The sequence below is a fragment of the Cottoperca gobio genome, chromosome 16 (assembly GCF_900634415.1).
Source record: "Cottoperca gobio chromosome 16, fCotGob3.1, whole genome shotgun sequence".
Classification (NCBI taxonomy): domain Eukaryota; kingdom Metazoa; phylum Chordata; class Actinopteri; order Perciformes; family Bovichtidae; genus Cottoperca; species Cottoperca gobio.
Genome location: NC_041370.1, coordinates 23,235,309 through 23,261,557, shown reverse-complemented (window position 1 = coordinate 23,261,557; position 26,249 = coordinate 23,235,309). Strand labels below are relative to the sequence as shown.

Sequence of the window (26,249 nt, the reverse complement as noted above, 5' to 3'; positions counted from 1 at the left end):
GCAAAACCTTCTTCCAATAGTGGTTGTCTTCATTCCCCCACCAATGCAAACAGTAGTTAAAAGCACAATAACATTTAAGGTTTACTAATGATAGTGATGGAAATTAAGATATAATTTCAACAAAGTTTGATAAGACCTTATTGATTTATAAAAAGAAGATTAAAGCAGTAGGATAAAATGCTAAAATGCTAAATGAAAGGCAGGACACTTTTAAATTAATCATAATTTCAAATGGTCCTGGCTTTGTGTTCAAATAATGTACCTAATAAACTAGTCACTTTGTGCACATGGTGGATACATTAGATCATAGGTCTTCAACAGGGGGTCCTGCAGGGGGGTCACAAAATAGTTTGTAGATAAAGCAATAAAAAAAAAGAAAAAAGATTTTTAAGTTTTCTTTTTTTTTATTACAATTTGTTTTTTTTGCTTTGCCATTCACATTCCCTCCTCCGCTGTATTTTGCGAAGGGCGGCGACACACACCTACAGTCAGAGACAGAGTGGAGGAAAGGAGAGAGGTAAACTAAAATAAATGCTGGTGCCATACCTGTCAACATTGGAATTTCAAAATAAGGGACATTTTCTATCCTCACTTAATCCCAACTGAGGGAACAGGGCCCCTAGCCTTGTCACTGTAAATAATGTAAACAATGTTGCTAACCATGCAATATTTATTGTTTGTGCTTTTTTGAGTTGTGTGGCTTTTGTTTTCCTCGACGAGGACTTCCTTGCAATGGCAAAGTTGGGAAACATGTCTGCGACACTGCGACTGAAATCATCGCAGAAGCTGAAGGCTACATTATTTTTGGCGCAAAGCATTGACATCTTTCCCTCAGCTTTGGTCACTTGGTCTGCCTCCGAAACAGTTCTTGTCACACATGAAGTCATTGACAGTGTATGTTTTTGTGCCTCTTGGGCGTGCTTGTGCTTGGACGATTTTTCATGCTGGCGAACATCGCTTTTTCCGCCGTGTGCGATGCTAACATCTGAATGGCACACTTTACAAAAAGCACGAGTTTGCCCAACTCTGCTTTTTATTAAATAAGGGAATGTCTCCTCCCATTTGGCCAGGTACTTACATAAAGTTTTAACTTTTTTGGTAGGTACAACATCTCCTGTTCACTGTGACTCTCATCCATATTGTTCCTGTTTTCTTCTTCTGTGTGTTTACTGGTGGATAACGTTTTTCAGCTAAATATAATACTGCCACCTGCTTTACCGGAGGCCACTTTACTACCGTACAAATTTTTAAATTAGGCCTAATTTTGAAACGTTAAAAATACGTGGGGGGTAGTTATAAGTACAGTACAAGTGCTGTCGGAGAAAATAAAGAAAAGAAAAAAAAGAAAAATAAGTTTAACACTAGTGGCACAGTGGTTGAAAATCACTGCAGTAGGGGGTCCCTGCACCACGCTACACCAGTTTGGGGGTCCTTGGCCCGAAAAACGTTGAAGACCCCTACATTAGATAGTAGTTTAACCTTCCTACATACTGTGAGGGTCCCCTCTCCAGTTCATACTGGACAAAAGACAAAAATGTGCTTGACCATACACTGTTCTGGTTAAAAATTGCAATGAACCAGTTCACAAACTGTGTAGTTTTGATAGAGTCTCTTGAGGTTATGCTCCAGTGTCAGATTCAGTCAGTTCATCCTACAAATCCTGTCATTGGTTTTCTTAGTCTGTGTCTCTCAGTACTTACCTGTTAGAGCACAGATGTTGGTGCAGGCGTTTTTCAGGCTGTAACAACAGATGATCTCCTTAAAAGTCTTCCTCATCTCTTGACTCCTAAAGGCATAGATCAGCGGGTCAATCACTGAGTTGCACATGATGAGGATGAGGTACATGTTGAAGTGGGACATGAAGCACACGCAGTAGAGGTTCCGTGGACATGAGATCATCAGGATCAGGTGGAGGAAGAAGGGAGCCCAGCAGACGATGAAGATCCCAAGCAGGATGGTGAGCGTAATGGCCCCCTTCATGCTGGCCCGCTGGTGGATGGAGTTGTAGCCGGGTAGGGCGGCGATGCGTTTGACGTGCGAACGCGCCAGCATGAACATGTGGCTGTAGAGGGAGGCCATGATGAGCAGCATAGCAAAGAACATGGAGACCAGGCAGATGATGACGGGGGTGGTGTCTGAGTAGATGATGAAGACGATCCCGCAGCCTGTGCAGAAGGTCCAGATTCCCCCGATTATACAGCCGGCTCTCCTCACTGTCATGATGTTGTGGTATCTCAGAGCATAGAAGATAGTGACGTACCTGTAGATAATAACATATAAACTAGTAACCTATGATTTTCTAGAAACCAATGAGGGCAGATTCTTTTACATGCTTTATGGTTAATCTGTGACACTTTATTTATGGGCCCTTTGAATTTATGAGCTTAAAAAAAGAAGGAATTGTCAAAATTGAAGCAGCAGAGGTTCACATATTCTGACTTTTAGTCCCTAAACTCAAAACAGGATCCCACATTTCCCATATTGCAACACTTAAAATGTTTTGTCTCCCAAAAGAAGCCAAGTTAACCCTGATGACATCACAATGATGACATCAGGGTTATTTTACTAGACAAAGCTTCTTCAGAGACACGGAAGACATTTTACAACAGTATCACAGGCTGAGTAGCCTAAACTAAACTTTTAGACCCCTTTCAGAAAGAAACAGGAATTTATATGGTAGTTACATATTGGACAGAGATTAGAGAGAGGTTGTTGATTTCCTGAGCATTTTCAGTGACAAAAAACATATCCTAAAATCAAATTACTGGAAAATGTATCCAGAGATCCATGCTGATGTTGTTAGCTAATTACACTGCACAGCTTCTATTGTTCAAAAACCTTAGGTAACCTTTTGTTTTTATGTAACATTTTCATTAGCTGAACTAAAAAAGAGACAGTGTCCCTTGTTTCAGGTCAAACAAAGCAATGTAATTATGCACACTGACTCTTTTGAGAGGATTCTTGTTATACATGAATTTTGGGATAGAGATAAAAGTGCTTGTATCCATCCATCCTTACCTGTCCACAGCGATGGCTAGCAGGCTGCACATTGATGCCACGACAGAGATGCAGATCATAGAGTCAAATACATTGTCCATCTGTCGGATGAAGTGATCTTCCACCACCAGCTGTCTGTTGTTGAGGAGGTAAATGATGATAGTCTCCCAGGCATTGGAAACACTCACCAGCATGTCTGCTACTGCCAGACTGCAACAACCAAACAAGTTAGGTTAAACTTTAATCATAAGCACAGATGTTCATAAATATGTATCAAATATGTTTCTCTTCATGTGATTTTTTTAACATGAATCCAGGAGCCCGCAGAGTAGCTGTCCAAGCCCTCCCACTGCATGGCGACACATTCATGTCATAGTGTAAAACAACAATTAAACTAGAAAATGCATTTACTGCAGAAAATTGCTTGAAAAATATTGAAGCCCAAATGCATTGCACTGACCTCGCGGTTCTCACAAGATGTGTGGACATGTGATCTATGCTCTAACCACGCTGACATGATCTCACAGATTGCATAACAATTGACTGAGCCAAAGAGTTGAATCTGTTCTTTAACAGATTTGATGATGGACCCCTCCCCAAGCTCTTCGATCACCCTTAATCCCCTCCTGTCCGACTGCCCCCCCTCCCCTACCTATTCTCTGCTTCCCTCTCCCCCCACATCAGCTCTCCCTAACAACACTACAGGACCCATCACACCCTGCATACCTGCCTTTACAGCGGAGCAGGTGAAACAGAGCTGTGCAGACTCCTCCCAGACAAGGCAGCTAGTCCTGAAGGTGCCAACCTCAATGGTACTCAAAGCATGTGCTGCCCAGCTGAACATTGGACATTGGGCAAGAGAGTTAGAGAGTTAGAGTTAGTGTGAACAGGTTTGCAATCCAGAGCCACCAATCAGCCTAACCTGTATGTTATTGGACTGTAACCGGGGTGAAACCCACATATGCAGGGGTAGAAGTCCACACAGAAAGGCCCCAGCTGCCCGGCAGAAAGTAACCCTGAAACTTTTCTCTCTAAGGAGACATACCACCCCGCGTTAGCATGCTAACATTTAATAATTTCTATAGGACTAGGAAAAGAAGTTTAGCTAAAAAAGACAGAAGAATGCCGAGGTTAGGATTCATCCATTCTCTGGGGGAAATTAATGTCTGACCTAAATTTAGTTCAAATTCATCCAATATGTGTTGACATATGATGATCTCTGGGAACCATCACCTTATCGTGTTGGAGAGGTTTGTGTGTCCCTATGGCCTGGTGGCCGGGTTTGCGCCGGAGCCCGGTCGGACACAGCCCAAAGAAGGCTGGGGTCGGGTGCGCTGTCACACGGGTGGCAGTGACGGTCACAGACCTCGACGGACCAGACCCAGGCAGCAGAGGCTGGCTCTGGAGACGTGGAACGTCACCTCTCTGTGGGGGAAGGAGCTGAAAGTAGTGCGGGAGGTGGAGCGCTACCAGTTGGATCTGGTGGGGCTTACATCTATGCACAGTCTTGGCTCTGGAACCGTACTCCTGGATAGGGGTTGGACCAGACCTGGGCATTGTACGGCCCGCGGGCCACATCCGGCCCTTTGGCCGGCCCTGTCCGGCCCGCGTGAGGACAATCATAAATTATAACATATATGAAAAAGTATATATATATTTTTTTAACAGCACCCTTTTCAAAATAAAAGCAACACCATTGTATTGCGTGCATGGTGTAAATAACTTTCTAACTGTGTTGCTATTATTTTGAAAAGGGTGCTGTTTTTCTTTATTTACGTATGCGCTCCGCGTGAGTGAACAGCTACAAGTGATGGTGACCGGCTAGCCCTCAAAATGTCCGATCACACCAAAATAAGAAAGATTGATACCGAATGCCGAGTTTTCAAGAAGACATGGACTGCTAAGTATTTATTTACAGAAGTCAAAGGTAAAGCCATGTGCTTAGTTTGTGGTGCGCATGTCGCTGTGTTCAAGGATTACAATTTGAGTCGCCGTTCAAGAACTTGTCTGATGAAGAGCGGGAAAAGGAGTCGGGTGCTTTGCTAGCTAAACGGCAAAACCAACAAAGACTTTTTACAAAACATTGCACATCCAGAGATGCAGCTGTCAAGACAAGATATGTCTTATCCGACAAAATCGCTAGAAAAAGTATACCGTTTTCTGACGGAGAGTTTATGAAGGAGTGCTTGGTGGATTCTGAAGAACTCATATGCCCGGAGAAAAAAGAGGCATTTGAGAATGTGCCCCTGACGCTCTGTAACGAGGACGATTGAGAAATCTGGAGCTTCAGCTGCAGAACAGAGCGGTCAACTTTTACTCTTTTTTTACAAGTTGGGACTGAAATGGGATAAGCTGGCAGGCTTGACAACGGATGGTTGTTCCAATCTGACGGGGAAAAATGTCGGACTTTTGAAGAGAATGCAGTATAAAGTGACAGAAATGAACCCTGAACAGAAATGGGTATTTTTGCATTGTATTATACATCAGGAAGTGTTGTGTAAGTCAGTTCTAAAAATGAACCATGTTGTTGATGTTGTAACTAAAATAGTTAACTTCATCAGGGCAAGAGCATTGAATCACAGACATTTTGTGGCACTTTTGGAGGAAAATGAGACTGAATATCGTGACATAGGCTACCACGCCGCTGTCAGGTGGCTCAGCCTGGGCAAATAGTATGGGAGCTGAGATTCAAGACTTCTGTGTGAAGAAAGGAAAAGACGTCCCACAGCTTTCAGATGCAGACTGGATGGCAGATCTTGGTTTTGCTGTAGATGTAAGATTCTGGTCCTCTTTGGATCTAGCTACATATGTGAACAGACATTCTCAGTGATGAAGTTCAACAAATCCAGATACAGATCCTCTATCACTGATGATCACCTGTCAGCTGTCCTGCACGTATCCACCTCAGACATTCAACTAGATTTCAGTGCACTTGTTCAAGCTCAAGACAGACTGGATCTTTCTCACTGAACAATTAAAGTGAACTGAAAAACATCAAAAGCACTTATTGCTTTTTGTATAAAGTTGATTCATTGCTTATCTTTAACATACTGTAAAACACCTTTTCAGTATTGGTTTGTGAAGATTAACATGTTAAAAATAAAATACTGATGTAATGATTGTTTTTACTGTTTATTACTTCTCTAGGAGTATTTTCCTATTTGACCCACTCCACAATTTCTTATATTTATTGGAAGAGATTATCCTTATTCTTTTGATTACCAGTAGCAACTAATCAAAATATATAATTTACTGATTTTTACAATGGGAGAAAATTAATGTTGAGCAGAATTAAGTTCAATTTATTGTTGATTTGGCCCTCCAACACAGCTCGGGTTTCTCATATGGGCCCTTGTAAAAATGAATTGCCCACCCTTGGGTTGGACTCTATTTTTCTCCGGAGTTGCCCACGGTGTGAGGCGTCGGGCAACTGATCACCATCTGGTGGTGAGTTGGATCAAGGGGTTGGGGAAGACTCTGGACAGACCTGGTAAGCCCAAAGGGGTAGTGAACTGAACCTCTGGCGGAGCTTTTGAGACATCCCTGTGGAGGTTGGGGGCATTGAACCTGAGTGGGTGATGTTCAAAACCTCTATTGCTGAAGCTGCGGTGATGAGCTGTGGTCTCAAGGTCTTAGGTGCCTCAAGGGGCGGTAACCCTCGAACACCGTGGTGGACCCCGGTGGTCAGGGAAGCCGTCCGACTGAAGAAGGAGTCCTTCCGGGTTATGTTATCCGGGAGTACTCCGTAAACATTTGCAGGGTACAGAAGGACTAGAAGAGCGGCACCCTCTGCCGTGTCAGAGACAAAGCAGCGGGTGTGGGAGAAGTTCGGAGAAGCTATGGAGAAGGACTTTCGGTCGGCACCAAGGTGCTTCTGGAAAACCATCTGGCACCTCAGGAGGGGGAAGCGGGGAACCATCCAAGCTGTGTACAGCAAGGGTGGGACCCTGCTGACTTTGACTGAGAAGGTTATCGGGCGGTGGAAGGAGCACTTTGAGGAACTTCTGAATCCGACTAACATGCCCTCTATGGTAGAGGCAGAGCTGGAAGCTGATGGGGGATCATCTTCAATTTCCCTGACGGAAGTCACTGAGGTAGTCAAACAACTCCACAGTGGCAAAGCCACAGGGGTTGATGAGATCCGTCCAGAAATACTGAAGGCTTTGGGTGTTGAGGGGCTGTCTTAATTGACATGCCTCGTCAACATTGCGTGGAAGTCTGGGACAGTGCCTAGGGGGTGGTAGACCGGTGTTGTGGGTCCCCTTATTTAAAAAGGTGGACCAGAGAGTGTGTGCCAACTACAGGGGTATCACACTTCTCAGCCTCCCTGGTAAAGTCTACTCCAAGGTACTGGAAGGAGGGTTCGGCTGATTGTCAAACCTCTGATTGAAGAGGAACAATGCGGATTCCGTCCTGGTCATGGAACAACGGACCAACTCTTCACACTCGCAAGGATCCTGGAGGGGGCCTGGGAGTATGCCCATCCGGTCTACATGTGTTTTGTGGATCTGGAGAAGGCGTATGACCGGGTCCCCCGGGTGATACTGTGGGAGGTGCTGCGGGAGTATGGGGTGAGGGGGTCACTTCTGAGGGCCATCTAATCTCTGTACGCCCAATGCGAGAGTTGTGTCCGAATACTCGCCAGTAAATCGGATTCGTTCCCAGTGAATGTTGGCCTCCGACAGGGCTGCGCTTTATCACCAATCCTGTTTGTGATTTTCATGGACAGGATATCGAGGCGTAGTCGTGGAGGAGAGGGGTTGCAGGTCGGTGGCCTGAGGATCTCATTGCTGCTCTTTGCAGAGGATGTGGTCCTTATGGCATCATCGGTCTGTGACCTTCAGCAGTCACTGGTTCGATTCGCAGCCGAGTGTGAAGCGGTTGGGATGAGGATCAGCACCTCAAAATCTGATGCCATGGCTCTCAGCAGGAAACCGGTGGATTGCCTACTCCAGGTAGGGAATGAGCCCTTACCCCAAGTGAAGGAGTTCAAGTACCTCAGGGTCTTGTTCGCGAGTGAGGGGACGAAGGAGCAAGAGATTGGCCGGAGAATCAGAGCATTGGGGGCGGTACTGCAGTCGCTTTAATGCACCGTTGTGACGAAAACAGAGCTGAGCCAGAAGGCAAAGCTTTCAATCTACCGGTCGATCTTCGTTCCTACCCTCACCTATGGTCATGAAGGCTGGGTCATGACCGAAAGAACGAGATCACGGGTACAAGCGGCCGAAATGGGTTTTCTTAGACAGGTGGCTGTTGTCTCCCTTAGAGATAGGGTGAGAAGCTCAGCCATCCGTGAGAGACTCGGAGTAGAGCCGCCGTTCCTTTACGTTGAAAGGAGCCAGTTGAGGTGGTTCGGGCCTCCCTAGGGAGGTGTTCCAGGCACGTCCAGCTGGGAGGAGACCCCGGGGAAGACCCAGGACTCGGTGGAGAGATTATATCTCTTCACTGGCCTGGGAACGCCTCGGGATCCCCCAGTCGGAGCTGGAGGATGTGGCCCGGAGAAGGGAAGTTTGGGGTTCCTTACTGGAGCTGCTGCCCCCGCGACCCGACCCCGGATAAGCGGTAGACGATGGATGGATGGATATGATGACATATCTCTAGAGCCACACTGCTAGCTTGGCTGAAAACAACAAAGCAAGTAGAGACTTATCTATTTTCCATTAAATAAAATGCATTTTCAAATAAAAGATAGCAATGCTCTCACCCCACAGTAACCCTCTCTGCCTCTCCTCTGTTCCTCCCACTAGAGATACATTCTAGACAAAATCATCACAGCAAGCGCTACCTTCTTATTGACCGATAACTTGTACAGTGACCTAAACTGCCTCTGATTATGCTACTGGCATCAGCTGAGACTCTTTTGCCCAAATATAGTCACAAATTCGTCAAGTTATGTAATCAGATTTGTGACCTTTGACACCATATCCATTTATGTCATATGTCATGAGTCCACATGTCTGCCGAAAGGAAGTGCAATCACATATAGAGTAGAACAAGTATAATCCCACAAAACAGTATCCCTCAACCCCCCTTCACCCCTCTCCTCAACCCTCATCACTCCACCAAACGCGATCCTTATACCATCTTTCCCGCATCCTCTAGGCCAGGGATGGGCAACTTTGAGGATAGGGAGGGCCACAAAAAAGTGTGTCCTCACTGTGAGGGCAAGGCCCTATGTGGGCCGCGGGCCGCCATTTGCCCATCCCTGCTCTAGCCATTCACAATAAAACTACTTTCATTAGTTTTGTAGTAAATTGGTAATAAATAAACGATGTTGGACACATTTGAATTTGACCTGTTGGTGGCGATAGAGGAAAAGCCAGTGGCTCACCAAAGTTATTAGTATAAATCCTATGTGGACTATGAATGTGAAAGACAATCTATCAAACAATTATTGAAACATTTCAGTCCTGACCAAAGTGATTGACTGACTTATAAACATTGCCATCCATATAGACATATAGCTAGATATACGTCCACTGGAAAGTAGTCACAATAAATTAAAAAGATGCACTTGCACAAACAGTTACCGTGTAAATAAAAGACAGTATATACTTCAACACCAACCAGGCAACTGACAAAAGGCCCCAGACCCTAAGAAAGGCTAAAGGCTCATGGGTTCAATGTGCTAAAGTTGTGGTTAAATAAATGACTGTATAACATAAACAATGCAAAAGGAGTGGGAGAAACAGGGGTTCACTCGGGGTCCACAGCTAATCTTTCTGCTTTGGCCCCAATCATGCCAGGCACCAGGATGAAATGAATGAGCTTTTTCATAACATAAAATTAATTGATAAAACCATGCAATAGCTTCTTAAAAGCTAAAAAACAACAACAAAAGGCTGCTGCTTCAAAATCAAAGAATACATGTAATAATCAGAGCACTCTCATAAAAATGTATCAGTGCAGAGTGCAGCGCTATCTCTGTCTCTCTTTCACTCTGTCTCTCTCTCACTCTTTTGCTATTTTTCTATAGATACAAAAAGCTTAAACTGAGGGGGCTAAAAATAAAAAATCAGGGGTCTAAACCTCCTTAAGACTGAGCCTGGTCCCAATCCAGCCCTGCATGTATTACTACAAGGTTGAGGATAAACACTTAAGAACGGCACACTCTTAATAAAATACTACTTTGCTTATTATGTTGTTGTGAGTCTATTATGATAACATCATATTTTATGGTCTGTGTTCAACAGCTGAACCATTCACCTGCAGACGAAGAAGTACATGGGTGAGTGGAGGTTCTTGTTCTTTACTATGGCTGTGATGACCAGTATGTTTTCCAGCAGGGAGATGATACCCAGAATCAGAAAGACCTGATGAGAGAAGAATACAGTGTGACAGAGAAGAATGGAAAAGCAAAGATGAGCAGAACAGTAGGTTGGTCTAAAATGAAGACAATGACAGGTAGTAAGACAGGAAAGAGGAAGAAACATTTCTACTACACAAAGTTTTTTTTTTTTTCCCTCTTAGAAATCCTGGGGAACCACCACAATAAAAATATTTTAAAACAGAATAATAGTTTAAATAGTTTAATTTACGGAAAAAAAAGAAAAAAAGAAAATGCATTTTGGTGTTCAGTGCCACACATAATGTTCATACCTCGATAGCGATGTGCACCTGCTCGCATGCTGCAGGTTTGAGATTGCTGGTCTTGTCTGGTAGAAGCGGAGGGGGCAGGGTGTAGTTCTGGGGATAGTAGTTGTAAGCCCAGGTGGAGTTACCCAACAGCTCCTTCTCTTGGTAGGAGGACTCATCAGACAGATTCATCCCTGCTGTGGCTCTGCTCCAAATCATTGCTGCTCTTTTGTGGGGGCCATTTTTCAAGCAGGCTGCAAAGGAAAACAGATGTCGAAGTGAGACGGTGTCATAATTCACATTATATTCAACTCCAACTTCAATTAACCTTTTTTTGTGATAAAAGGCCAAAACACCTAGTGAAGTCGAGGTACACAACTGAAGATGTGTCAGGGAAGCAACATTATCGAGAGGTCATCTCCAAGATCAACCTCAATTGTAATTCAGAAACTTCAGGGACTAACACCCAGTCCTACTAATCAATCAAATACACATACAGGATACAAACTTTATTCACACCAAGATTGGGGACTTCCATAAAACTTTACTGGTTACCAAATCAAATGACTGTTAACACAGAAAAACAGCCGGTGATGAGTTATGATCCCATTTAATGATGATTGGATACCCGTGTACAATGACTATTCCGAGGATGACACATTTTCTTAATTTCATTGTTTTCCTGCTTAAGCTAATCACACATGAAATGTCAATGTTTCACAAAAATATAGACTGATTTATCAATTCATGATGTATTTACATAAAGCTTTTGGATAGTATTCACTGATGGTATGATAAATTGGATTGGATTGGATTTTTATTCATGGCCATAGTATGGCTAAAGGGGGAATTGTTATAGCAATTTATCTTATTTAGTCTCATTGAACAATTTTTATGAAAGCCTCGACTTTGTGTATTTTGACCCTGTAGTGAATTTCCACTGTGAGGCAGTAAATTTCCATGACAACTTTACTTCTTTGTTACTTGTTCTCTGTCTGTTGTTTTTCGTTGTTTTACTTGACCTTTTACTTGACCTCTCCTACTACATATACTTGCATCTTCATGTCTGTGAGAATGCCTCTTGTTTATATATGTTGACTGTTCACTTCCCTTCCATACCTGTTCAGATAGAGCCATGGGAAGAATATGCACAGAACTAAGTGTGCCTAGCACGCGCACATTCCTTGTGTGTGTATAAGTAATATTTATTTTCTATTGTTCCTGGTCTGACTTGGCAGCACTTGCTGCTGTGAGAACTCTATAGTTTGACTCTCTTTGACAATTGATTAATAAACTATCAAAGACAATTTGGTTGTAACTTCATTATTTACTGTTCTCTCACTGAGAGATTCACGTTGAATTTCCACCACATTAATTAGCGTGCTTCAGAGGTGCTAGTGGTCAGATTTTGTTGCTGTCAAACAGAGCCAGGCTAGCTATTTCCCACTGCTTCCAGTCTTTCATGCTAAGCTAAGCTAAACTACTGCTGTTGGTACATTTACCATACAGACCTGTCTAGTTTTAAAGGAATAGACCAATAGGCAAGAGGTCAATCTTCTCATCTGCTGCTCACCTATAGTAGATAAGTCCTGTTATAAAAATATTCTTAATAACGCCACGAAGTCAGGATCCAAATCAAATAAAAGGTTTAATCAATATTCTTGCAAGAAGGAACAAGTTTATACATACGAAGATGATCAAACTCACACACATACAGGTTTGTAAGATCTGCTGTGTTGCTCAGAGAAACAACTGTCTCTGCTTCTACATATATACACAAACATCAAATGACAAATTTATTCAGATTGGAGGGGTCAAAAGGAATGAATTTACAGAGATCAAAAGGAACACATCTATTCAGAGAGATCATATTTGATGTTTATTACTTGTTTACAGTAAATAACAGATGTACTGATCCATCACCTGATGACTGTTCTTGTATGGCTCTACAGTTCCTCAGCAGTTTGTCTCCTGTCCCCTACTGTGCTTAGCCCCCAGTTTCACCTCTTGCCTTTTGCTGTGTTAATTACTTAGTTACTGGATTTTTCCCATCAGTCCTGTGTTACTTTTACGTTGATTTACAATAGTTTACTGTAATTAATCAGAATGTTGTTCGGGATTAGCTCAGTGAGTTTCATTACCAGTGGTTAGTGGTTTGGGTGGTGACCTGGGGAAAAAAAATTATTCTGGGTAAATCACTTCATAGAATTATGTCAAACAGTCACAATCATCAAAAGACTGCATTCATATTATATCCCATTATACATCAGTTAGACACATTTTGTCTGAAATTTCCCATTTGGTTATGAAAGAAAAGAGATGATGTCCCCTGATAAAACACTGTGAATGGGACACAAGAAAGCCTCAGTGTTAAGATCCTGTTCTCAGCTGATGATAAGTAATGAGATCAGACTGGAAAGCTTAAACTCTCCCCTGCAGGCAAGTCCCCCCCCCTGTTTGAACAGCATGACTAATGGACCCTACGGTGATGTCAAATGAAAGTATTAGAGTTGCTTATACATTTGTACTATGGCAGGGGTCGGGAACCTATGGCTCGCGAGCCATATATGGCTCTTTCGATAACGCAATATGGCTCGCAGACAATTTTGAGCTGACATTTTTTAACTTAACAAGTAATAAATAATTATACTGTGTCATTTTAAAGTAAAACATTTAGCAGCGGATTTGTTTTTAGTTCTCCCCTCTCCTTTCCTCCGCTGTGTGTGTGTGTGTGTGTGTGTGTGTGTGTGTGTGTGTGTGTGTGTGTGTGTGTGTGTGTGTGTGTGTAGGGGCCCGTCGCGAGACTGCGCAAAGCAAGCAGTAGACCGGGGGGGTCAAACTCATTCACAGAGGGCCAACATTAAAAACTGGGACTACGTCGAGGGCCAAACACGGTCCACATGAATTGAACAGGATACACATAAAGTGCAAAAAGATATGGAACATATTTAAGTCAACTGCAAACGGATTGCTGAGCAGTTCAATTAAAATATCTGAGCAGCAAAGTCGGCAAATGGTCTCAGTTGATCAGCAGAATGCTGTCGAGAACACAGCGGTGGAGATGTTTGTCAGTGTTTGGAAACACGTAGTGACCAAAGTTTCCTTCTGCATCCGAGTCTCCCACAGGCAGCTCGGCTTGGAAAGCTCTCACTGCATCACACATGTCTGTGATCACACGGCCCTGAAGCTGCAGGTTTAACAGTGAGATGCTTCGTTATGTCGCACAAACAGTCCAGCTCACATCGTCCCAGAGATCTGTGGTGTCTTTCCCTTTGCTTTCCAAAAACTTTCATTCCATTCACATATTTAGATACTTCCTCAAATGTATTTTCCCGTGGTTGTGCCATGCATTGATTTAATTACCAAAACCTGGCGGGCCAGTTATGACACACATATGATATTTTCTCGCGGGCCGGATATAATTGCCTTGAGTTTGACACCCGTGCAGTAAACACTGAAACGTGCACATAAATTAGATAAATAACGTAAGCGTTTAGTTTATTTAATAAAAGAGCTCCTGTTCAATGCAACACTGATACCTCTATTAGTACTACGAGACGTGTTATTCTTAAAAAATGCACGCATAAAGTTGCATTCAAATTTATATATTTTTATATATGGCTCTCAAGGAAATACATAAAAAAAATATTTGGCTTTTATGGCTCTCCCAGCCAAAAAGGTTCCCGACCCCTGCAATAATTGAAGGAAATGTGAATTTTATCAGCATTATTGGAATAAAATGTTTCCAGTACTAATTGACACGGAAGTTATATTAAGCTGTTCAAAGAGGAAAAGCAATTAATGTGACTAAAAGGATCAGGATCAGAATTTGGTTAATTGCCAATTAGGTTTTCACAAACAATGATGTGATGTATAATGGTTCATACATAAAGACAGAAAGAGAAATCAAAATGTAAAATAATCAAATATAAAAATATTCTAAAAACTATTCTAAAATAAACAAATGAAGAAATATGAATATACAAAACAGAGAATATGACAAATAGTATATCTGAATTATAAAGTGGAAGAACTGTGCAGTTTTGAAAGTGGAAGTATTGAACAGAAATGTGCAAAGGTTCACAGTACTGAGTGTGTTGTTTATATAGTACAGATATATGAAGATCACAAAGATGTGCGTTAATGTAACACATAGTGTCTATTAGAGGAGAACAGTCTGTGTCAGTCAGTCCAGTAGCAGACGGGAAGAAATAGATTTTGTGATGTGAGGTTTTGGACCTGAAATTATATTTCATAATAGTTTACAGTTTCTCACGATTTTTTATTATCTATTAATACCAATATCATATGATATTCTTACCAACTATGCCGAACATGTAATAAGATCTGTCTATCCTGATTTCATGACTAAAAATATATATTTAATATCCAGCTTGTTGTTGTTTCCCATATATGATCCTGCATGACATAAGGAAATAATGTTAATGACCGTTTGTCAAGCATAGAAATTAAAATCATTTCATACTTTTTGTTTCACAAAAAGGTGAAAATGAAAGAAGTGTTAACATTGTGCTGTAGTTCGGACTGGATTAGATACCTACTGAGACGTTAAACACAAGTTCAAAACTACTTTGGAAAATTGAGATCAAATGTTTCTTTGTGTGTTAAAAACTACTCTGTTTGTTTTGTTTACTGTGAGCTTTGAACTAACAAACAGGTTAATTATTATGTTTATTAATATTACTATTATTATGTATTTTATACAGATGTTTGTATTGTCCAAATTGCTTTTAGGAGTAGAAAGATTTGTTCAAACGCTACCTTAGTATATCAGTATACCTCAATATATCCTCTTTCGGTTAAGTATTTTTTTTAAAAACCTTTCAAGAGATTCTTCTAAATATCATAATAAAGACTAATTGTCAGCCTGAGATGGAGCTATATGTAGCATATGTAGCATATGTAGCAGAGAACGTGTTGCATTAACAGCACTGTATGTGACTGTATGTGATGGATGTGAAATTCTAGGGGCATGGATTAAAGAAAGGGCCTGAGTTCCAGGGGAGACCTTTGTTTTTATTTTAATTTTTTTTGAGAGACCGGTATTAGCATTTCTTTTTAGAATGTCACAGCGCTCGGTCAAACTTAAAGAACCCTCTATCCCTTATTTTTTGATCCTGGGCTTCCTATAATATTTTGCATAGTACCCTATAGCAGTAATTTCCAATCACACGTTACATTTTCTATCAATATAATGAGGAAATGTTGTGAATTAAGGTTAATTTTGTAAGCTGCAGAATGTTGATACTGAACCATTGGCTGTATAAATAGTACTGAACATATCTGTATATAAATATTCACTCACAACTAATTTACGACAAAATACACAATCTTGAAATAGCCTACAATCTGCTCAAAAGTACTACAGCATTATTACATTGTTTTAAAGGTTTAGACACACAGCACTGGGGAAGCATTGTGGTCTTAATTTAATACAGAAACAATTCTGTAGTGCACAAGACGTGACGTGGTCACACACATATATATATATATATATATATATATATATATATATATAGGTATATATAGGTTAAATAACTTTTACTTAAAAATGCATTCAAAAGAACAAATAGAAAATTATGGGTGCTGTCCATGAAGAAGTACTCTTACTCCTATGGAAAGAAAGGGTCAGTGTGGATCTGTGGTGGCAGCAAGCTTTAGTGAGTCTTTAGACAGCCTCTCTTCGTCTCAAGCATTGAAAAAATATATACAAGTTTACGTGTAATACTTGCAAAATCTTAAAAATAATGATGAGAACTAACCAAGAGCAACATAGCTCTGCCTGCGGGAGGCCTTTGCTGTCTTTTATGCATCTGTACCCAGGGTCCCATTGTCCTATGGTTCATCCATGCTTGGTTGATGCAAAAAATAGAAGCAATGCCTGCAAGTAATGACACTATAAAGCCCACTCTCTGAAGTAGCAACTGTGACAAACTGTAGGGACATCAGCTAAAAAGAAAATATATAAAGGACACTTTTTTCTTCAATGGACTGCTTTGTTTTTTGTCAGTGTAAATCCATGAACCCCCTCCAGTAACATTATAAAGCATTTCACTTGCACATGATTTAACACATCATGGTGGCAGATGTCAAAGCCATTTTTATAAAAGAAATGTTTTCCACACCAGATCAAAGTTCTGCAAGCAAACATCTTGACGAAACCAATGATAGATTTTGTAATGTTTTGTTTCAAATGTTGTTTGTTTGCTCCCGAATGCACAGCCATAGGTGTGTGAGTGTGTGTGAATGTGCATCATATTTAATGATGAGCTGGTCGACACCTTGTACAGCAGCCCTGCCATCAGAGTATGAATGTGTGTGTGAATGGGTAGATGTTGTCATGTAGTGTAAAAACGTGTAAAAAAAAGTGCTATATAAATGCAAGCCCATTTACCATTACTGTAAAAATTACGCTCTCAGTTATGATGAATGCACAATTATGTACCTAACCACCCTGCACTCTAGTACTAGTCACAATTTCTAGTGCTCATTTGAAAGAAAAGATATATCTTCTATATCTTGTGTGACTCATTGTGTGTTCGTGTCAACACACCTCCTGCTATAATCCCACCTCCTCTGTGAATTCAGATGCTGTAATTCATCAATCCCTTTGTTTTTTCTCAGGTCCATTCCAACCTGTTTTGATCCCTCCTCTCTCTGAAGTGATAGTCCCAGGGGGTTGGTTATTGACAGGGATTTTGGGCCACTGCCACGAAAAATAATGTAATACCCACACCTTGATCACAACATCAAGAGAGACATTTTGAAGCTAAATCACACCATGGGTGCTCACTACCAACACGCTTTCTAAAAGGAACACGTGAACATGGTTTTCAGTTCTTAACTGTTGAATTGTGAGACCAAATGAAGCTTATTTGGATGTAAAAGCGAATATAAACGCATTCTCAACTCAAACTTTTTCTTACTGTGAATGGAAAGGTTCACATTGTGGGATACAATAGAACACATGAATGGCTATTACATTTCTTTGCATATTTTGGGTTTGAAAGTTATTTCAATATTCATATGGGAAATGTTGTATCTCAAGTGGAAGTTTAAGTAACTTTAGATGTGCTCTACATTATTAATCAAGAGAGCAGGACAACATCAATTATCCACAGTGCAACACTTGTAATTAAATCTGATCACTTGGAAAACAGCAACCTTTGAGCCTGCACTGTCTCTATATATCACAATACAGTATATGAAAGGAAATAATGTAATTGCTGTATATTTCCACGACAATCAGGCTGGTTAGCACAGTTAACATGTGTAGTTCAAATTAGCCATTAAACATCATATCATAATGATGTTAGTAATGTGTCCTAGTTTACCTAAAACTTATATTCAAAATATCATTAATCATATGAATTACAATGAGTGAATGATCTATCTTCTCATGATATTGTTATGTTGTGACATACAGTACAGTACATACATACAGTACAGTACATACAGTACTCTGATGGACCCCCAACCTGACAAAATGTAATAATAGGTTATCAGATAAGTCAAACATATAACTGAAAGAAATATACATAACAGCTATATTTATAAGCTATTTAAAGATATAGCTTTATTTTTTAACATTATCAACAGAATGTGAAGAGGTAACAGTGTGGACGTTATGTGTTGTGTTGCAGAGATATCTACTGAAGTTAGCATTCTAACTGACTAGCCCCGGCACGTCCAGTATGTAATACCACTTGTTCCTCTAGAGGCGATATAGAATCAATGTAGTGCCAGTCTGACCTCAAACCACAGGAAGAAGAAGAATTGCGGCGCCGACTGGCTTGTCAATAATACAGCCATGGTTTGTGTCTGTTTTATAGTTGTTTATTGAATTACATTCAAAGTGGCAGAAACAAGAAAACGACCTGCATCCTTGCCTCATCCTAACAGCCACTGAGCGGCTGTTTTGCCTGGTGTAGAGCAGTCGGCAGCCCTTGTAGACGCGACATTAGCAGTTAGCAATTAGCTCGAGTTCAGCCACAACACCGATGGTCTCGGGGAACTGAAAACTTTTTGTTGCTGCCGTTACACATGTTAGACCCAGTGCTCCATCAGCCTGCTGTTACTCCCGGTGATCGTTTTTTCGCAATCCGAATCCGAACTGAAGTTCCTTCCACCGGAGCCACTGCACACTCCCCTCCCGGCAAACTCAAAACTGCACAAAACCTTCTATTTTCCCCATGCAGGATATATAATTTTCCTCACCATATTTCCTGCTATTTGCTGATATGATAAGGAGCTGGGCATAACCTTGAATGGCCAGGGTAACGATTGGTCCAGGGTTGGAGTGTGTATTTGTATGTGTTAGTGGAGCAATCAACAAGACTGAGGCTATAGGCTTAACTGAAAAAATATACACTGACCACCAGCCTTTTCAGCTAGCTACAATGTTGATCATATCAATGTTGTGGAAAAGAGACATATGACAGACATGTACAAAGTGTCAAGAACGTCACAATAACGTCCAAGTCGTATTTCTTCAGCACTCAGAAATTCAAATAATGCTCTGAAGATTAATGCATATAGGTTTGTCAACATTTAAAGTCGGCTAAGTAAGTAAGCTAAATTCGTTAATGTTAGCTTGCAGACTTTTGCTACTGTTACAATACTTTATTCAGTGATGCTACAACAATATGCAGGATGTTTCATTTTAACAAACTAGCTAGCCACACATTCCCCTCAATCACTCCACTGATGTTACACACACAGACGCAGGTTTTAATTTACTGGTGCGGTGCCCATTCAAAATGTACCTGTTTGGAACGGGCTAATTGCTTGTCCTAGCCGAGAGTGAACTGTACCCAGCATGCCGTTTATATTGAGTTAATAGTGGTTCCCTCTGAATACACTACACAATGTGTACATAATGCACTACCAATAAATATGTTCTTTAGATCTTACTACGCAGATGCACTTCCCACACCCAAGTGTAAAATCGTTTGGAATGTCAAGAAAATTTAAGAACAGACATACATTTGGGTGGAACGGTACGTATATTCGCCCCGAACCGCTCAGTTCTACAGGCCATTCCATTAGTTTTGGTATCCAACGAAAGAGTCTATTAATGTCTATTACTCCCAGAATTATTTTTTCAAGAGTGTGAGTTTGACTGGGAAAGTTTTGAAAGAGCACCCGTTGATGTCTATCAGCTGTAGCATGCTAGTTGGCTTAGCCCGGTCAGCCCAGTTAGTCAAGCTCAATGGACAACAACTTTTGTCAAACTGTATGCCGACATTGTTCAACTGAAGTCAGGTATATCTGTGGATATACTTCAAACATTTAATTTACGATGGCATGTATATGTCTATTACTCCAACAAGACAAAAACAGACTGGAGGGCAACACATTCTCCCCACAGCATTCAGACAGCCTCCCAAAGCAATGACTAATGCTACAAGAGTGTGAAAATGTGACCACACTCAATCATACACAATACAGAATTAAAGCATAAGTTTTGAGCCCCGCTACAATGTGCCTTCATATGTGCATTTCACTCTGTTTTGCCTGCCCTGTGTAAACGCGCGCAAGCCGCAATTCAGGAATTTTCTTCAGGGCAGAGTTTTACGGTTAAGCATTACATTTACATTTCAGACATTTGTGATATTGATTTTTGTTTTTAATGTTTTCTTATTGCCAATATGCCAGTATTTCAGTCAATGACCAATGATTGTATACAGTTTCACCCCTAACATAAATACATACATACATACATACATACATACATACATACATACATACATATATACATACATACATACATACATACTCACAAACATACATACAAACAAACACCCTCACGACCTACTTACCATTCAAACTCTTCTCTCTTCTTTCTCTTCTTCCATTTCAGAAGTGAATAGCACTTTCTTCCAACAAAAAATTAAATCCTCTTTCTCCAATCCCAAAAAACTTTTCTCTATCTTCTCCACCCTCCTTGACCCTGCCAGTCCCCCACCTGCTTCTTCCCTCCTACCGTCCCACTTTGTCAACTACTTTGTAAAAAAGATAGATGACTTCGAATGAAGCTCTATCTCTCATTACCTTTGCCCGTCCTACCACCTGCCCTCTGGACCCTATCCCCTCTCACCTTCTCCAGTCTATTGCTCCTGATCTCCTTCCTTTTCTCACCCATCTCATCAACACCTCCTTAACATCTGGTTGCTTTCCTAACAATCTTAAGGAGGCAAGAGTGAACCCTCTCTTAAAGAAACCCTCACTCGATCCTTCTAAAGTCAACAACTACAGACCAGTCTCTCTTCTTTCTTTTCTTTCCAAAACACTTGAGCGTGCAGTCTTTAATCAACTCTCGTCTTACCTTCACCAGAACAACCTTCTTGATCCGCACCAATCTGGTTTCAAGGCAGGCCACTCAACTGAGACTGCCCTCCTCGCTGTCACTGAGGAACTTCACGCTGCTAGAGTTGCCTCCCTCTCCTCTGTTGTCATCCTTCTGGACCTCTCTGCTGCGTTTGACACAGTGAACCACCAGATCCTCCTCTACACCCTCCAAGAACTTGGAGTCTCAGGCTCTGCTTTCTCCCTGCTCGAATCCTACCTAAAGGACCGCACCTATAGGGTAACTTGGAGAGGGGCTCTGTCGGACCCTTGTCAATTCACCACCGGGGTACCTCAGGGCTCCGTCCTGGGTCCCCTCCTCTTTTCACTGTACACCAACTCAATTGGCTCTGTCATTCACTCTCACGGTTTCTCCTACCACAGCTACGCAGATGACACTCAACTGATTCTGTCTTTTCCCAGATCTGAAACCAAGGTGGAGGCACGGATCTCGGCTTGTCTGGCTGATATCTCTCGGTGGATGGCCGCACATCACTTAAAACTCAACCTTGATAAGACTGAGATCCTTTTCCTTCCGGGTAAGGGCTGTCCCATCCAAGACCTTACCATCAACATCGGCACCTCTGTTGTTTCCCCGACTCCGACTGCAAGGAATCTGGGTGTGACGCTGAACGACCAACTGTCCTTTGGTCCCAACATCGCTGCAACAACTCGCTCCTGCAGATACACTCTGTACAACATCAGGAGTATACGTCCCCTACTGACTCAGAAGGCGACGCAGGTTCTTGTTCAGGCTCTAGTCATCTCACGCCTTGACTACTGCAACTCCCTCCTCACTGGACTGCCTGCATGTGCCATTCGACCTCTACAGCTGATCCAGAATGCAGCAGCCCAACTGGTCTTCAATCTAACCAAGTTCTCCCACACTACACCGCTTCTCCGCTCCCTTCACTGGCTACCAGTGGCGGCCCGAATCTGCTTCAAGACTCTGGTGCTGGCCTACCGTGCTGTGAATGGATCAGTCCCTTCCTACATCCAGGCCATGGTCGAACCATACACCCCAGCGCGTTCACTTCGCTCTGCATCGACCAATCGGCTCGCCACTCCTTCACTACGAGTGGAACCCAGATTCCCCTCAAACAAAACCCGCCTGTTTGCTTTCCTGGCTCCAAATTGGTGGAACGACCTTTAATGTACTTACATACATACAAACATACATACTTACTTACATACTTACTTACTTACTTACTTACATACATATATACATACGTATGTACGTACATACATACATACATACATACATACATACATACATACATACATACATACATACATACAAACATGCATACATACGTACGTACGTACATACATACATACATACATACACACAAACATACATACATACAAACATACATACATACATACATACATACATACATACATACATACATACGTACGTACGTACATACATACATACATACATACAAACATACATACATACATACATACATACATACATACATACATACAAACATACATACTTACTTACATACTTACTTACTTACTTACATACGTATGTACGTACATACATACATACATACATACATACAAACATACATACATACGTACGTACATACATACACACAAACATACATACATACGTACGTACATACATACATACATACATACATACATACATACATACATACATACATACATACATACATACATACATACATACATACATACACTCCCTGTAAAAATCTTTAGATTTCTAATTACACTCCTTTTTACTTGTTTAACTAATAGTTTTATTTGCTGTATTCAGTTATATTATTATAATCTTTGATACATTTTGTCAGTTTCAGGGTCTACTACATCCATAAAAACCTGTATAATTTCAGATTCATTTAATTGCGACATTCTACTCTACAATTTACAGACCTGTTGAATGCTTCGTCTGTCAGGACTTGAATGCCAACAGCAGAGCAGAGAATACTCCTGCTGAGCCTCCTCTCACTCTTATCTGTGCCCATCAGATCTCAATCTGCAGCTGATCTCATGATGTGACTGACTCCAATGAAATGACATGGACGATAGCAAAACATTGTGGTCATTAGCGCCTCTTCAAAGGTTGCCTTGACTACACTATCACAAAAACAGTGATAGATGGCATTTTCTTTTTCTCCCAGACGTCACCAAAAACAACACCATTATCATCATTTAAGTCATGGTTAAGCCTTTCTTGGCTTGTGATAGTTTGCAATATTTCACTGGAAAATCATTATACCAGCTTTTGATATTGTTATGACTTGTAGTAGGCCTATGTCTGTGATACTCAACCATCAAATAATGCAATCAGGCATGAAACAGAAATATTTTAATAATTTTATAATAGCTACATTTTAGCTTATGATTTATATACATATATTGTACATAGAGATGTATATGAACATGATCACATTCATTCTTTTTGACACGGGTGGGACATTAAAAAACTGAGACAGGCTGCTGGACATTTAAAGACATGACTATTTCAAATCAGATTTAAATATCCGATATTAAACAACTTGAATTGTAAATCTAGCAGCAAATATTATATATAGATATACTGTCCAAATTTCAACAAAAATAAATCCACTAGAGACGAGGAGTCCACAATATTGACACTTTTTATGTAATCTTATGTCATGATATTTATATATATATATATATATATATATATATATATATATATATATATATATATACATATCGTGATATAGTGGGACTGTATATTGATGAACAGATGTCAGATCCATTCAATTAAATACCTGACAAATTAAAGGTGCTGGGGACCCACACATAGAACGAATGTTGTTGTGTGTGGAACCTGCATGAAATATTGTGCAGCTGTTCTTCAATTATGTTCTGTTAAAGCAGAAACAGATGACTTTTTCCGTCTAGTATTTCCAAGTGGTATTATTGTTGGTGCCTGTCGGATAGCTTTTTGTTTTCCTCAGAGCAACCAACAACACGGGACATATTGCGGTTCTTTCCAAACAAACTGCGCAACAGAGACAACAATCTGTCTGTTGATGTTCTTATGAACATGAAGATCAATCTACTTGTAGAGCTTCCACAGTTCACATTACTTGTTGTTCCGCTACCCTGGGAAAACTACTATAAGCTCATTGTTGAGTTGTAAAACATTTCCCCTTAGTGAAATTCTCTTTGTTAGGCAGTGATGCAGCGTACATATCTAAGGCTTTTATCGTGAAAGAGGCTTATAGGGATCCAATCTAAATGCTGATGGTGTCATTATTCTACAGCTATAACAGTGTGCAGTCAACTTCTTAATCAAGCAAAATGTTGTCTATTGCCACTTTAATGTTCCCCAGCAGGTGGTGTGTTTACCAGGAACCAGATTCAGGTCAGTCTGTAACAAGGCTGCTCCTCATCTCACAATGAATGGAAATGGAGGACTTGAATCCTCTTTAATGGTCATACACACAGTGAATTTTAGACTCTGCATTTAACCCCTCCAAGTATCAGCTATTATATTATCAGCACCCAGGGAACAGTGTCCAGTACATTGCTCATGGGCACCTCGGCAGTGCCCAGGCAGTGTCCATACTTGGTCCGTTCAGGGACTTGAACCGGCAACCGTCCGGTTCCCAAGCACAAGGGACTAATGCTACAATGCTACAATGCTACTGCCGCCCACTGCTGTTGCTATGCCACTGTGGTGACTAATCCAGGCAATTATTACATTACATTATTAGTGACAATTAGACTGAACATGAAGAGCATTTTCTGCACAACTAGGCTGACATCTATCAAATATGTGATCTCTCAGCTTTCACTGTGTTGCTTTTTGCTCCGTTTTTGTGCCACATAGTGTGCAAAATGAAACATGCAGCATCTGGAATTCTCTGTGTTTGTGTTTCCATAGGAAGTAGCAGAGCAGCTCAAAGGGAGTCTTTATCTGATTGGGTCTCTATCTGCACTGTGAAATCATAGCTACAGTACAGTAAATCATAGCTACAGAAATATAATGGATGCATATTACCATGGTGACCTAATTTCTCAACAGACATCAGGACTGTTGACAAAGTTGATTGGAGGATAATGTATTAATTAATTTTTAATACACAGCTTTGAGTCAATAATAGACAAGGGTTATCAAAACAGTTTGATACCACAAGGGAAATATCCTTTCATTGTGTGTGGCCATTATTAGTTATGAGTTATGTTTAGAATAAAAGTAATATTAATATAATATGATTTAGACTTTTATATGAAGCTGTTTGTAGTTGAATCTTCACATATTATTATGGTCAACCAGATTCCCCCTTACAAAAAGTAGAAAATACCACCTAAATATCACCAAAAAAACATATCATGCAGCTGCAACATATTCAGTCATGTAACTCTGACACTCTGTTAATTCACTGCAATATAATACCAGAAACAAACATGAAGTTTCAATACAAATATCATGGTGACAAAAATAATAATCAAGTATGTTAATGTCACTATAAAATCACACACACTTGAAGTCTAGCCATGGTAATTCCATCTTTTCTATAAATTACAAATTAAACAATGAATGTATAAAGTGCAAAGAGGTGCTAACATTCTGATATTCAGCATGAGTGGGGAGACAGAGATAAAGAATGACTCACCTCTTGCAGGAGGTGTGACTCAAATTCTCTCGACAAGTGGCTCACATGGACTGGATGGTGCCTCTGTGGAGCATTAGACTAGTACATTCACGCATCTTGAGAGAGAGAGAGAGAGAGAGAGAGAGAGAGAGAGAGAGAGAGAGCTACAGAGGGTGAGAGAGGGAGAGGGAGAGACAGAGAGAGGGATAGAGGGAGGGAGGGAGAGGAACTCCCCCTTCAGACATGACAGTATGGACACGACATGCAGCTACTGCGAGCAATTTTTAACCACCCCCTCGTAGGGGTTTGAAGGAAGCAGCAGCCAAAAGCACAGAGCTTCCTCCATGTTGAAAACATTCCTTCTGCGAGCAGCTCCATCTTATAAAATGAATTCTCAGATGTGACATTTGTGCAGAATTCCAACCTGCAGGAGCCTACAGTGAACAATAGACTGAGCAGCAATAGGAATAACTGATATTTTAATACAACTTTACTCCCTTTAGTGTGTTTGTTTGCTTTAACTCTAACATTCTAAAATGGCATACTTATACATTTGTTCAAGTAGAATTGCACTGATAGACACGTATTGGACACGTATTGACTGGCTGTTATCGCTGTCATTGGGATTGTGTAACCACACATATCCTGCAGTAACACACCAAAACTGCAGCTAAGCTACATGACTGAAGACAACATGACCCG

General features: G+C 40.9%; 1 protein-coding gene across 1 annotated transcript; it reads right to left on the bottom strand.

The window, feature by feature from the left end:
* Positions 1 to 1,168: 1,168 nt before the first annotated feature.
* Positions 1,169 to 25,690, bottom strand: LOC115021679 (melanocortin receptor 5-like). The gene is made up of 5 exons (XM_029452273.1): positions 25,569 to 25,690; positions 10,597 to 10,826; positions 10,204 to 10,310; positions 3,019 to 3,207; positions 1,169 to 2,260 (listed from the first exon to the last, which is right to left on the bottom strand). Exons 2-5 carry the CDS (start codon positions 10,789 to 10,791, stop codon positions 1,690 to 1,692), a joined length of 1,062 nt encoding a protein of 353 aa, XP_029308133.1. The 5' UTR covers positions 10,792 to 10,826; positions 25,569 to 25,690; the 3' UTR covers positions 1,169 to 1,689.
* Positions 25,691 to 26,249: the final 559 nt, after the last annotated feature.